At 41.3% G+C, this 15,000-nt stretch overlaps 1 protein-coding gene across 6 annotated transcripts in view; it reads right to left on the bottom strand.

Moving 5' to 3' along the window:
• LOC123515211 (nascent polypeptide-associated complex subunit alpha, muscle-specific form-like) overlaps nt 1-15,000 on the bottom strand; it is a 123,276-nt gene that overhangs the window by 98,087 nt on the left and 10,189 nt on the right. Inside the window, exon 2 of one of the 6 annotated variants that reach the window (XM_045273754.1) lies at nt 8,035-8,171. The exons of the other annotated variants lie outside the window; for them this stretch is intronic. Within the exon in view, the coding sequence (XP_045129689.1) occupies nt 8,130-8,171 (42 nt within the window). The 3' untranslated portion in view covers nt 8,035-8,129. Of the gene's footprint in view, nt 1-8,034; nt 8,172-15,000 lie in introns of those variants that run through there. 6 annotated transcript variants of the gene reach the window in all.

Raw genomic sequence — 15,000 nt, forward strand, 5'->3', positions numbered from 1 at the left:
GCTTCTCTTTTACGTATCTCATCTTCACGACGTTTGGAGAGAGAGAGAGAGAGAGAGAGAGAGAGAGAGAGAGAGAGAGAGAGAGAGAGAGAGAGAGAGAGAGAGAGAGAGAGAGAGAGAATTACAAATGTCAATATAATGTTTTTAATGATGCTTGGTTAAAAAACTTAAAATCGAACAATGAGAGAGAGAGAGAGAGAGAGAGAGAGAGAGAGAGAGAGAGAGAGAGAGAGAGAGAGAGAGAGAGAGAGAGAATATGCAAAGGAAATCCTGCACACCTTTTACATGTTAAACTGAAAAAAAAAAAAAAAAAAAGATCAAGGCATCCATCCCATTTCTTTACCAATATATTTAATTAAAAACCTGAATCTTGCCCTACTTTTTTTTATTCGCTTCCTCTCCTTTTTTCTCTTTTTTAAACCGTCTTACGAAAGAATACAAAAAAAAAATCAATAAATAGAGGAAAACTGTTAACACTCACCGATATGAATAAAAAAAAAAATGTAATAAAAATAAGAAAATTCGCATATCATATCATTTACTTTCCATTTCTTTTCGTTCTCTTTTCTTTTGACCGGATAGTACCACCACCACCACCACCACCACCACCCACGACCAAAAAAATAATTAAATCAGTCAAAAAATAGACAAATGAATAATAGAAACTCTTCATACTCAATAATATGAAAAAAAAGAAGTAAAGAAAAAAGCAATTACAAAACGCCACATTACACCATGACCTCTCCCCAATAAATAAATAAATAGATAGATAAATAAATAAATAGACATGAATAGAAAAAAAATAATAACTCGTCATACTCAACAAAATGAAAAAAAGAAAAAAAGAAGAAGAAAAAGGTAATCTAAAACGCCACATTACACCATGATCTCTCCCTCAACAAAAAAAGCTAAATAAATAAATAGACAAATGGATGAAAAACTCGTCATACTCAATAATATGAAAAAAAAGGAAGAAAAAACATCAAATCAAATCCAAAACAGCACATGACACATTTCAAGACAGTTGCCCCAGACTTTTGGTTCTCTCTACCACTCTTTCAGGGGACTGGGAATCGAGTGGATTAAAATAAATACCACACCATTTTTTCTCAACGTCGTAACTTGCAGAGAGAAAAAAAAAACAAGTGGTTATTATTTCACTCTGCCTCAACCTTCAGCCTGTACAAGTTAAATATAATAAACACACACACACACACACACACACACACACACACACACACACACACACACACACACACACACACACACACACACACACACTTTTAGGGGACTGGGAATCAAGTGGGCCTTTTTTTTTTTTCTTATTATTGTTGCTCTTGGCCATCTTCCCCTCTTGCATAGAAAAGAATCTAATTTCGTAACCAAAGCCAAACAAATAAAGCCAAACAAAGATGTGCCGCGCCTATCAGCATCAGTGTGTCGGTTACATAACGGTGAGGCAACATAGGGGCAGATAGGGGCGCCTCGTGTGCCTCAGCTCTTAAAACCCATATAACTCCTTGAAAATCAGTCTGTTCCACCTTTAAATCGTACACAACAACATCCAGACCGAAAATTTTCACCACAGACAACAAACAGGTCATTGGTTTTAAAGGTTCAGTTTTGCCAAGTGAGTCCTCGGCCATTAAAAACTCACATAACGTCTTCAAATATAACAAATCAATCCATTCCACTTTGAAACCGCACGAAATAATACCTAGGGAGAGAATTTTCACCACAGACAACACACAGGTCATTGATTTTAAAGGTTCAGTTTTGCCAAGTGAGTCCTCAGCCCTTAAAAACTTACATAACGTCTTCAAACATAACAAATCACTCCATTCCACTTTGAAACAGCACGAAACAACATCTAAGGAATGAATTTTACGAGCCAACACACAAGTCATTGATTTTAAAGGTTGTTTCGCCTTGTGTGTCTTCGGCCATTAAAAAACAGCTGGCTTCTTGAAACCTATTAAATTAGTGTAGTCTATTTCAACTTCAAATCGTACAAAAGAACATCCAGACCGAGAATTTAACAAGAGACAACACACAGCACATTGATTTTAAAAAGACCCAATTTCCCCTTCCATTAAAACACAGCTTGCTTCTTGAAATATCACTAAACTACATACTTTCAGACCCGAAAATTTTATTAGAGACAACATTTCGATTATAAGAAGCCAGTCACACAGTCTTTAGTTTGTTCGGGAGCTTATCAATATGAGATGTTCTTTTGGTTAGACAGCTTACAAGAAGACTGTGGAATTGACCCTATTGTACAAGACTACGGAATTGACCCTATTGCCTTACCAGTTAGTTTATGATTAGTAGTTAGTAAAGTTAATCTTCGTGTTTTCTTTCAGTTAGCTAATGCCTTTCCAACATAGAAAAATTTACTATTCTAACTGATCACAAATTTTATAAGGGCCAAGAAGTCTGCTGCAGTAGCCAATAGAAGCGTTGTATGGCACTGTGTATGGTACCGTGCGTGTGGCCGGTGCGTCTCCCTGCATGGCTCTGTTATCATTAGTGACACTGTACCGAGGACGCACCGCAAGTCATTCCTCCCACCACATGTACACCAACACCCTCAACACCACTACGTCCATCTCTCTCTCTCTCTCTCTCTCTCTCTCTCTCTCTCTCTCTCTCTCTCTGTCTGTCCTTCGTCCTCAAATAAGGTTATCGCCAATATCAATGTAATTTCTTTTCTTCTTTTCATTTGCTTTTCCTGGATAGCATTAAAATTTCAAGGTGACAGTGACTTGTTTCACTTTCATCTGGTTCATCTGGCCAACATCTTGACTGATAGAGAAAATAGATGTTTAAAAGGATAAAACTGCCCATTCGTAACATCAAAACACACACAAAATAAATAAGCAAATAAATAAATAGTAATATTCTAAACTAAAATAAGAAAAACTAGATAAAATAAAATAAAGGATATACGCCAAAGAGAGGACATACATACATACATACATGGCCTACATACATACATACATACATACATACACACACACATACATACATAGTGGAGTGCAATGGCAGCGGCCTCATGCATAAACAATGTAATTAAAAGTGAACCAGTGAAAGGATTATCTTAAATTATTCCAAATCGTGCTTGCTGCCGCCTTTTGTAGTAGTAGTAGTGGTGGTGGTGGTGGTGGTGGTGGTGGTGGTGGTGGTAGTAGTAGTAGTTCTTTTATGCTTTTTTTTTTTTCTTATTACCTAATTGTTTTACTTAAGAAACACGTGCTTTTGTTAGACCAGTTTCTTTTTTTTCCTTCCCCTTTTTATAACATTACAAATTTTTCCAGTTCAGACTAAGAAAACAACAACAACAACAACAACAACAACAACAACAATAGAGGATTACAGAAACCCAAAGACAAAACAATAATAATATCCATCACACACACACACACACACACACACACGGAAACACCTAAGCGTCAGTCACACTCTCCCGACTAATGTTCTTGCGACAATCAGGAAAAGGAATTAGGAATGAGGGAGAGGCGTGGCTTGGTCAGTAGGAGGAGGAGGAGGAGGAGGAGGAGGAGGAGGAGGAGGAGGAGGAGGAGGAGGAGGAGGAGGAGGAGGAGGAGGAGGAGGAGGAGGAGGAGGAGGAGGAGGAGGAGAAGGAGAAGGAGGAGGAGAAGGAGAAGGAAAAGGAGGAGAAGGAGGAGGAAGAAGAAGCGAGAGACAACACACACACACACACACACACACACACACACACACACACACACACACACACACACACACACACACAACCAAGGCACGTCTATAATGAACGAGGCACGAAGGACACACGGGTCACGGAAAGACGAGAAGGAAAAACAAAAAAATATGAAACAAGAAATAGGCGAAACTAAAACAAGGACGAAAAGAAATGAAATGACAGGGTATGGATAGGAGGGCAAGAAAGGGCTACGCTGAGGGAAAAGGTTTAAATTATGACCTTATCGTGTGCAGAGGTGGCCAATCAGCGTTCTTGACCTTTGACCTGATAAATGCTTGGTGAGAGGAAGGGAGTGAGGAGAAAGTGAAGGAAGAAAGTGAGGAAGGAAGGAGAGACGAAGGAGGGAAGGAGAGAGAAAGTGAGGACAAGTGAAGGTAGGAAGGAAGGAAGGAAGGAAGGAAGAAGAGAGAGAAGAGATTAGAGAAGTGATGGGGAAGGAAAAGGGAAAGGAAGAGAAGAGATAGTGGAAGAAAGATAATTAAGGAAGATTAAAACAAAGAGGGAGAATGAAAAGGGAAGTGAAAGGGACGGAAAGGGAAAAAGGAAAGTAAAGAGGAAAAAGAATAATAAAAGGGAGGGAAAGGGAAAAAGGGAAGTGAAAAGGGGAATAAGAGGGAAAGAGGAAAAATAAAAATTAAATGAATGAAAAGAAAGAAGAAAGAAAATACAATAAAGAAAAACAAAAACAAAAAAGACGAAAGAGACAGACAGCAAAGATACAAAAAGTAGGAAAAAAAAATAGGAAAGAGACAAGAAGGAAGGAAAGAATTCAGGGAACAAGGAAGTGAGTCAATATCTTTTCATCTGGACTTAAAAAGGAAACTGAATATCAACCCCCCTTTGCCCCTCCCACCCTTCTTGTCCCCCCACCCCACCCTCAATCACACCTGTAGAATCACGCCTCCAACACTGTAGCAAGAAGCATCACCACCACCACACCACGAAAAATAAATGAATAAATAAATAAATAATGAAAATAGTGTGGCCATAGATCATACACGTTACTGTTCGATATTCTTATTTTTCTTTTTTTATGCAAGAGGGAAACTTGTTAATATTAAAAAAAAAAAGGCCCACTTGACTCTATGCTCCCTAAAAGAAAGGAAATTAATTAGCCAAAACACAGGAATGAGTGTCTTTAAGTTCTGCGTTGTTCTCTTCCTCGTTCTCGTGTCACAGTGAAGCCAGATTGCCTAGTAAGGACATAATTTATCCTAGTAAGGACATAATTTATACGTGTTATTGTTTAAAATCCTTATAACTCTCCTTGTTATTAGTTATGATGACACTTTGTTCTTTTGTAAGCTTCACCCTGTCCTCTTCCTCCTCCTCCTCCTCCTCTAAAGTTAACCTAACCTAACCTAACTTACCTAAACCTCACCTCACTTTATCCCCAAACCAATCCACAACACCAAACAAAGCCATACACCTTGCATCCCACCTCTTCGTCCTTCTCCTCCTCCTCCTAACCTAACCTAACCTAACCTAACCTAACCCAACCCAACCTCACCTCCCCTCACCTCACCTCATTGCGAACCCACCCCCAACACCAATCAAAGCCATAAACGTTGCATTCCACCTCTAAACAGTATTCCCAGCACCACCACTTTCACCACTGCCATCCCCACACGTCAACACACACGCCAGGTAACTTATCACGCTAATGGCCACTCTCAGGTGTTTCCCAGTGGCACCTGTCGCAATTACTGCCCAATTACCTGGACAACGACGCAGGAGAGAGGCTCTGGGAAGGTGGACATGGCGGAGGGGACCTTGTTTGCTTACTGACACTGGCCATCACTTGGGAGACGATGGGCCACGAGATAAGATACAGGGAAGGGTAGGGAAGGGCCGGGCAGGAGGAGGAGGAGGAGGAGGAGGAGGAGGAGGAGGAGGAGGAGGAGGAGGAGGGTGTTACGTCAACGTGAGGGAAGGGACTGTGTGTGTGTGTGTGTGTGTGTGTGTGTGTGTGTGTGTGTGTGTGTGTGTGTGTGTGTGTGTGTGTGTGTGTGTGTGTGTGTGTGTGTGTGTGTGATGCCTTTGTCGTCTCTCAAGGTAAGTGTTTGTTTTGTTTACTTGTTTGTTTGTTTGCTTCCGTCTTTTAATGTGTGTGTGTCCTGTCCAATACCTCTTTCCTTCAACGTCCCAGCTGCCCAAACACGGTCTCCTTGCCTCGCCAACCCACACACACACACACACACACACACACACACACACACACACACACACACACACACACACACACACACACACACACACAGCCACCCACACACACTGCCGGACTCCACTCAGGTTCCACTCGTCTTTCTCTCTCTAATCCAAATTCAGTAACGCTTTGCTGTCACCACCACTATTTTCCAAGGCCACAGAGATGATTAGCGGGGTTCTCAAGAGTGTTTCTCCAGTTAAACATGTACGAATCTTAACAAGCTGCCTCTAGAACCGTAAAAACACCTTAGAAACTCGTGTAAAGTTAGATAAATCCTTTTTAAACAGTAAGGTGAAGGATGGACGTGTTTGAGAATACGAGTCTGTCTCTCTCTCTCTCTCTCTCTCTCTCTCTCTCTCTCTCTCTCTCTCTCTCTCTCTCTCTCCACACACACACACACACACCTCCACCCCCCAATAACCACACCCATACAGTTCCGTCCATCCCTTGCCCACCACAATCTCACCTGAACGTTTACCTGTCCACCACCGTCACTGCCTTACACAACATAACACCTCAGTTCTCTGGCGGCTGTTTTGAAAGGCTGTACTGATCATTAACCGGGTTCTCGTGTGTTTTTTTTGTGTCTTTTTCCCAACTGATGCTGTAGAACCCTCGAAGCGTTGCGTCATGGGAATATCCTTGAAATCTTGATAGTTTTGACAGTAGGTTTCTTTTTTTTTACCTTTTTAACTTTTTTTTAGTGCTTAGTTGAGGTAATTTTTTTTTTGTTACTAAATATCGCAATATGTGTATACGTATGTTGCTTAAGTTAACTCGTTTAGTACACCATGACGCCTTTTCGTATTCATTCTGCTTACTATTTGGTGATTCTATACAGATTCAAAAACTCATGTAAGGGATTAAAAGAGTGAAGACTGTGGCCATTAATTATCTCACCTCCACAGACCCTTTCTAATGTTAATAAAATGGTCTAATCGTACAGAAATATCAAGGTAGAAATGCGTTCCAGTATTGAAAGGGTTAACGTCACATTAACATTAATTTAAGAAAGAGTATTATTAACTTTTCCAGGCATTTAAAATCACACAGTTTGTTATTCATTTCTACTTCTTGATATGTTTCCTTTTATGGACAAGGGAAGGCAGACTACGAACAAAAAAAAAAAAAATAAATAAATAAATAAATAAATAAATAAATAAATAAATAAATAAAGAGAAAAAGATACACGTTAATTGTCTCGCACAAACAAGAAGACAAAAAAAAAATTATAGTCTCATTCAGTCTAGTCTAGCCCATTCTTGCCCCACTCCCCAGCACACTATATGCCACACCCTCACACCCCCACCACCACCACTACCACCACTACACAACACTAAGCACAAGAACTACACATAAAGCACCTCAAATTTGTACCCTACCAGCGCCTCACAATTAAACCTGTATCTACCTACTATTTCTGTACACTCCTCCACCACCCAACCAACCAGTCCCTCAAGCTACCACCATACTGATCCCATGTAACCTTGCCTAACCTAACCTAACATTAACCAAGCCCAACCTAACCTAACCCAACCAACCAGCCAGCCAGCCATGTCCCTAAAGCTACCACCATACTGCTCCCATGTAACCTTGCCTAACCTAACCTAACTTAAGCATTCCTAGACGCCCTTCTACACCATGCAACCACCCAACCTCCTAAGCCACCACCACGCTGCTCTACCTAATCTAACTTAACCAACGCAACCTAACTTAACCCAAAACTAACCAAACCTAACCTAACTATTCCTATGCTGTAAGGTGCTGCTTTGAGAGAGCGGGACATGACGAGATGGAGTCAGTCTTAGGGAGCACTCCATCCTGTAAGACTTAACAAGGGCTATCATCTTAAAACGCTTTGTTCTCTTGTAATGTCTGTGCTGAAGAGTCGCGCAGGTGGATAGCGCTCCTAGACAGACACCCTTCTACACCAAACAACCACCCAACCACTACGCTCCCACGGCCCTTTAGTCCTCACGATGCTGCAACACTAACACCATCACCACTACCACCATCACCCAATCAGCTCAATTCTCCACCAATAACCAACACCCAGATTAGACTCCCGCACCCACTGAACCTGGACCCAGCCACCCACTCCTATACACCCCACACCTGACAGCACAATACCTGCCTCTGGGAGTGTAATGGTCACCAGGTGCGTTGGGACAGTCAGCGGCAGGACAGACACAGCTTTCCATGGCCTCGACTTACCTGGAGAGGGAAAGAAAAAAAGGGTTAATATGTTGGAGGTGTAAAGGGTTAGGTAGTGAGATGAGTATGTGGGTGTGAGAGGGATGTGGGAGGGGAAGGAGGATGGGGATGGGCATGGGGATGGAGGGAGAGGGAGTGGGAGAAAGGGAAGGAGAGGAGAGGAGAGGAGAGAGAGAGAGAGAGAGAGAGAGAGAGAGAGAGAGAGAGAGAGAGAGAGAGAGAGAGAGAGAGAGAGAGAGAGAGAGAGAGAAAGGGATTGTGAAAGACAGAAAAGACAGAAAAGAAAGATATATGAATGAATGAATGAACTAAAAATGTAAGTCAGTCAATCAAACCAACAAACAAACACACACACACACACACACACACACACACACACACACACACACACACACACACACACACACACACACACACACACAGAGTAGGACAGGTATGTGTTGTAATACCTATCACACACTGAGGGAGGCTGGCTCATTAGCATGTACCTGGCCACACATCCAAGGCCACGCTGAATAACTCACAATTCTGAAGGAGGGATCGTGTGTGTACGTATGTATGTATTCGTGTGTGTGTGTGTGTGTGTGTGTGTGTGTGTGTGTGTGTGTGTGTGTGTGTGTGTGTGTGTGTGTGTGTGTGTGTGTGTATTTATGTAGGTAGGTATAAAGGTGAATGTGTTACGTGATTCATTGTTCTATTATTACTACTACTACTACTACTACTACTACTACTAATGGGTACATATTTGATTTACTAAGAATGAATAAAGAAAAGGAAGAAAGAGGAGAAAAAAGAACTTAGGATAAAATTAAGGAAGGAAGGCAAGCGAGAAGGAAGAAAAGGAGGAATGAAAGGAAACAAGCAAAAACGTATGAAAGAGAAAATGAGAAACAAGAAAAAAAATTACGAATGAACGAATAACAACGAAGAAAGGAAGAGACGAAACAGAAGATGAAACTCGAGAAAATAACGAAAGAAAGACAGGAAATAGAGGAAGGGAAGACAAAAGAAGAGAACAACAGAACCGTACACTAAATAGGTAAACAATTCCATAACTGCAAACTCTCCCCTTTCCCTACTTCCCTTCCCTTCCCTTCACGCCCTGCCCCGCCCCGCCTCGCCCCGCTCTGCCTCGCCCAACCCCGACTAAGTAAACTTTCCCCTCGGAGTCAAGACTGCATTGTTGTTACTGGAGTTTGCACCGTGACATGCATATTTGACTCTCTCTGTGTGTGTGTGTGTGTGTGTGTGTGTGTGTGTGTGTGTGTGTGTGTGTGTGTGTGTGTGTGTGTGTGTGTGTGTGTGTGTGTGTGTAAAACGGGAATACAGGATGGTCCAAAAAGAGTCTAGACACATCCACATAATTTTCTTCTTGTCTTCATTTTTTTCTCGACTGGTCAAAAATTTGTGAAGAGAACGGACTAACTTGTTACTGAATAGATGAGCGGGAAGATGGTAAGGAACACTGATGAATAGAAATGTTTAACCCCTTCAGTAGCACGACGGGTTTTGGTATTCATTCTGCTTATTATTTGGTGATTTTATACAGCTTCAGAAACTTATGTGGGGAATTAAAACAGTGAAGACTCTAGCCATTAATCTTCTGACCTCCATAGACCCTTCCTGATGTAAATAAAAATGGTCTAATGGTACACAAAACTCAAAAGTAAAAATGCGTTCCAGTACTGATGAGGTTAACCCCTTCAGTAGCAGGATACGTTTTCATATTCATTCTGCTTACTATTTGGCGATTTTATACACCTTCAGAAACTTATGAGGGGGATTAAAATTATGAAGACTGGCCATTAATCTTCTGACCTCCATAGACTCTTCCTAATGTAGATAAAATCGTCCATACATACACAAACTCACGGTAAAAATGTGTCCCAGTACTGAAGGGGTTAAGAGAGAGAGAGAGAGAGAGAGAGAGAGAGAGAGAGAGAGAGAGAGAGAGAGAGAGAGAGAGAGAGAGAGAGAGAGAGAGAGAGAGAGAGAGAGAGGGTTTTTTTTTTTTCAGAGATTTTATGTAATTCTAGTGTCAAAATGCGGCGGAGAGGAAACAAGTGACGAATTGAAAAGAAAAAAAAAAAAAAAAAAAGAAAGACTAATTAATGACATGACAGAGATGGAAATGAAGAAAGAAAGAGACAAAGAAAAAAACAGAAGGAAAATAAAAGAATAAAAAAAACACCAATTAATTACGAATGAGAATATTTCCTACGAATGCAAAGAAAAAAAAAGGAAAAAAAAAATAAATAAATAAATAAATAAAAAAAAAAAAAAAATACGAAAATAGCAACAGACCAATTACGAAAGGAAAAAAAAAACAGAAGAAGCGAAAAGAAAGTGAACCATTTAGAGCGAAGCAAAAAGAAACACCCAAGTAAGTGTCTGTAATTAAATCAAATGAAAACCGTGACGCGTTCCTTCATTTCCTCATTACAAGTTAAATTGGACGTGAAAAATAACTGCAACACGAGAGAGAGAGAGAGAGAGAGAGAGAGAGAGAGAGAGAGAGAGAGAGAGAGAGAGAGAGAGAGAGGAAAAACAAACTAACACGTCAAGACAAGAGAAGAAAAAGTGGAGGAGGAGGAGGAGGAGGAGGAGGAGGAGGAGGAGGAGGAGGAGGAGGAGGAGGAGGAGGAGGAGGAGGAGGAGGAGGAAGGTGCAAAGTGGAAAATAATAACAGTAATAACGTCAGCCTTAAGTGTGAAATGTCTCTTCCTCCTCCTCCTCCTCCTCCTCTTCCTCTTCCCCTTAACTGTCTCTTCCAATTCAGTCTCCTTCACTTTCTCCTCCTCCTCTTCCTCTTCTTCATATTTCTTCTTAACTATTTCCTTCAATATTCTTTCCTTGTCTTTTGTTCCTCATCTACCTCTTCATCTTATCTCTCTCTCTCTCTCTCTCTCTCTCTCTCTCTCTCTCTCTCTCTCTCTCTCCAACTATCTCTCTTCTTATCACCACTCATCAAGTTTCCTTTCCTCTCCTCTTTCTCATGTGTATTTCTTTTTCCTCTTTATTTTCTATCTCTATTTATTTTCTTTCTTTCTGTATGTTTAATTCCTTATCTTCTTGTTCTTGTTCTTGTTTTTGTTGTCCTTTTCCTATTTATTATTTTCTCACGTGCATTAATTTTTCTTTCTTTTTCTCTATTTCTATTTATATTCTTCCTTTCTCTTTGTCCAATGCCGTCTCTTCTTGTTGTTCTTGTTGTTGTTGTTCCTCATCTTCGTATTCACTAACCTGACGTACTTAACTCTTCTTTTCCTTCATCTTCCCTCGGTTCCTGGAGCACACCACATCATAAAAAAGACTAATAAAAATGAAACTTCAAATGCCTTCCACCTGAGTCACACATCCACTTCTCACTCCACACACACACACACACACACACACACACGATGGAGAACCTTGTGGAATGTAACGCCCTTTTCCCTCTTCCTCCTCACTGCCCTCCACCTGTCTAGCTTATACTTTTCCACTCCTCACTCCACCCAGACGTGCCCTCGCCCTCCCTGTTCCCTCCCTCTTCCCCATCCTCCTTCCACATCCTCCTCACGCATCCACTGCTCTATTTATGGCCCGATCTGCTTTCCACTTCACTTCAGTACCAGGATGCGTTTTCTTATTCACTCTGCTGTCTATTTGGTGATATTATACAGCTTCAGATACTTATGTGGGGGATTAAAATAGTGAAGGCTCTGGCCGCTAAGCTTCTGACATCCATAGACCGTTGCTGATGTAAATAAAGTCGTCAAATCGTACTCAAAACTCATGTTGGAAAATGTGTTCCTGTACTGAAGGGATTAACGGTGTCTCAGCCCCACCAGTGCCAGGTCAGAGGGTCAAGACTCAAGAGGGATAGATACAGTGACGGTCAGAAGTGAAGTGTTGCGGATCTGTCTTTATGTTCATTGGTGCATGGAAGGTCAAAGTGAAAAGGAAGGAAGGAAGGAGGGAAGGAGGGAAGGGAAGGGAGGGGAGGAAGGAAGGAAGGAAGGAAGGAAGGAAGGAAGGAAGGAAGGAAGAAAGGAAGGAAGGAAGGAAGGGAAGGGAAGGGAAGGAAGGAAGAACAAGACGAATTAAGACAGAAATATAGTCAGTTAGTTTCATTTTTATGTAAGACGGGAAAGCCGAGCAAAGGCAACTAAACTGGGATTGAAAAAAAAAATAAATATGTTCCATTAATTAAAAAAAATTACATTATACAAAAAAAAATATATATATATAATTTTTCAAACCACAGCAAAAACAATGAATAACAAAGGCCTCTTACTATGCAACCAGGGACCAGCATGACAGTAGCACACACACACACACACACACACACACACACACACACACACACACACACACACACACACACACACGGAAGTCAGAACTGCATGACAACACATTAGCAGCATTAGGCAAGAGAGAAAACAACACACTCGTAACTACCAAAACACACACACACACACAGTGATACCACCACCACCACCACCACCACCACCACCACCACCCAGTAAGACGTAACACAAGCAACACAAGCAACACGGTGTAGAATTTAGACCATAATCTCATCTACTTCTGGCCTGATGTGTTGATGAAGGACGGCCGGTCAGCTGCTGTTTGGCGAGGCTTGGGAGGAGGGAGAGAGGGAGAGAGTGGGTGGAGGGAAGAGGAAGAGGAAGAAATGGTGTGACAGCAGCCTACAACTCTCAGTGAATACATGATAGTGGTGGTGGTGGTGGTGGTGGTGGTGGTGATACGTCTGTGTATAATATTAAGTAAGCAACTCTAGCAAAAAAAGAGAAAGAAAGAAAGAAAAGGAAGTATTTGAGACAAGGAGTTTATCATCTACCCTCCATCCTACCCTCCCCAACACACACACACACACACACACACACACACACACACACACACACACACACACTTGCACTGCCCCACTTCCCAGCCTCGCATTATTCAAACACCAGTCTCTCGTAACAATAATTCCTAAAGGCCACACAGATGATCAGCACGCGTGTTCCCATGAGTGCTTGTGTGTTTATCTTCACCGATGATGCTGAGGCCTTGTCACACTATGAATGGAGATATGCAAACGTCCTTCACAACACTCCACTTGACTTCCACTATACAGTACAGGAAGAGGAGATACCATACGGAAATTATTGGTATTTTTGAGGTTGTAATGGAAAAGAACCTGAACGCTTTATATTAGAACTCTTAACTATTTTCAACTGGCACTAAACTTAGGTAACTTCCACTATACAGCTTGTTAAGAGAGATACCATGCAGAAATGTTTAGCAATTAGTATTTTGAGGTTGTGATAGAAAAAGAACCTGTATGATTTATATTACAACTCTTCACTACTTTCAACTGGCACTAGACTTAGGAAACCTCTACGACGCAGAGAGGGAGATAAGATGCGGAAGTGTTTGAAAATGCGATCTTTAATTTCTGCCCTTGTAAGGGAGAAGAAACCTGTGCATTTCATCACAACTCTTAGATCTGTATTCCCTAACTATACTTTCAGCTGGCACAAGAAGAAGAAGAAGAAGAAGAAGAAGAAGAAGAAGAAGAAGAAGAAGAAGAAGAAGAAGAAGAAAAGACAAAGAAAAAAAAAAGGAAAAGGAAAAGATGATGATGATGATGAAAATGGAGGAGGAGGAGGAGGAGGAAATAGGGAAGGAAAAAAAGAAAAAAAAGAGAAAAAGAAAGAAAAAGAAGAAAAAGATGAAGATGAAGAAGAGAGAAGACTACCAGTGGAAAACAAACAAGTAACCACCGCAGCCTTTGGAAACAACCCTTATGGAACCACTTCAATATTCTCATTCACTCTCAGTTTCCTCCTTTCACACGCCCTTCTGTAAACCAACCAACCAACCAACCAACCAACCAACCAACCCCTTCACCCTCCTAACTCCCTTCCCCTCCCTTCCCCTCCCTCTCCCTTCTCCTCACCTCTCCCCTTACCAGCTGTCTCAATCACCTCCCCCCAACCACCCCACTCCCTGACTCAGCCCACCGTTGCTGTGTCATTAGTAAAACAGCAGCTGATACAGATTCTTCCTCGCCAGCGCTCACCAGGATCAGCACATAACACACACACACACACACACACACACACACACACACACACACACACACACACACACATTCACCTCCACATTCACGTCTATGGTGATGTAACGTAATATCAGTAGTAGTAGTAGTAGTAGTAGTAGTAGTAGTAGTTCTTGTTTTTGTTGTTACGATGAAAACTTTATATATTACATCCCTAATCAGTGACCTATATAAACAAATAAGCACTTAAACAACGATGAGAGAAAAGTCACTACATACATACAAACATACAGTACATCTACATACATACATACATACATACGTACAAACATTAGTCTTTCTTTCACACGTGCATTCTATTCAACACACTTCACATTTACTCCTTTTCTTTCCCGCCTCGTCACGTTCCAGAATCTAAGAAAACCTCCACGTGACACACACACACACACACACACACACACACACACACACACACACACACACACACACACACACACACACACACACACACACACACACACACACACACTAACCATTACAAAGCAGAAACTAAACAATAACGAATTACAATAAATAACTTTCTTTTCACTCTCTCCCTCTCTCTCTCTCTCTCTCTCTCTCTCTCTTTCCATTGCGTCACAGAAAGGCAATGACAATAATACCAATAATAATCAATCCAAGAACATAGAAAAGCCATGAAATTCTGAAGGTAAGAGATAGAAAACAGCAAAACTAATTATCTAGGTCACACACACACACACACACACACACACACACACA

Source organism: Portunus trituberculatus, chromosome 38, assembly GCF_017591435.1.
Source record: "Portunus trituberculatus isolate SZX2019 chromosome 38, ASM1759143v1, whole genome shotgun sequence".
Classification (NCBI taxonomy): Eukaryota; Metazoa; Arthropoda; class Malacostraca; order Decapoda; family Portunidae; genus Portunus; species Portunus trituberculatus.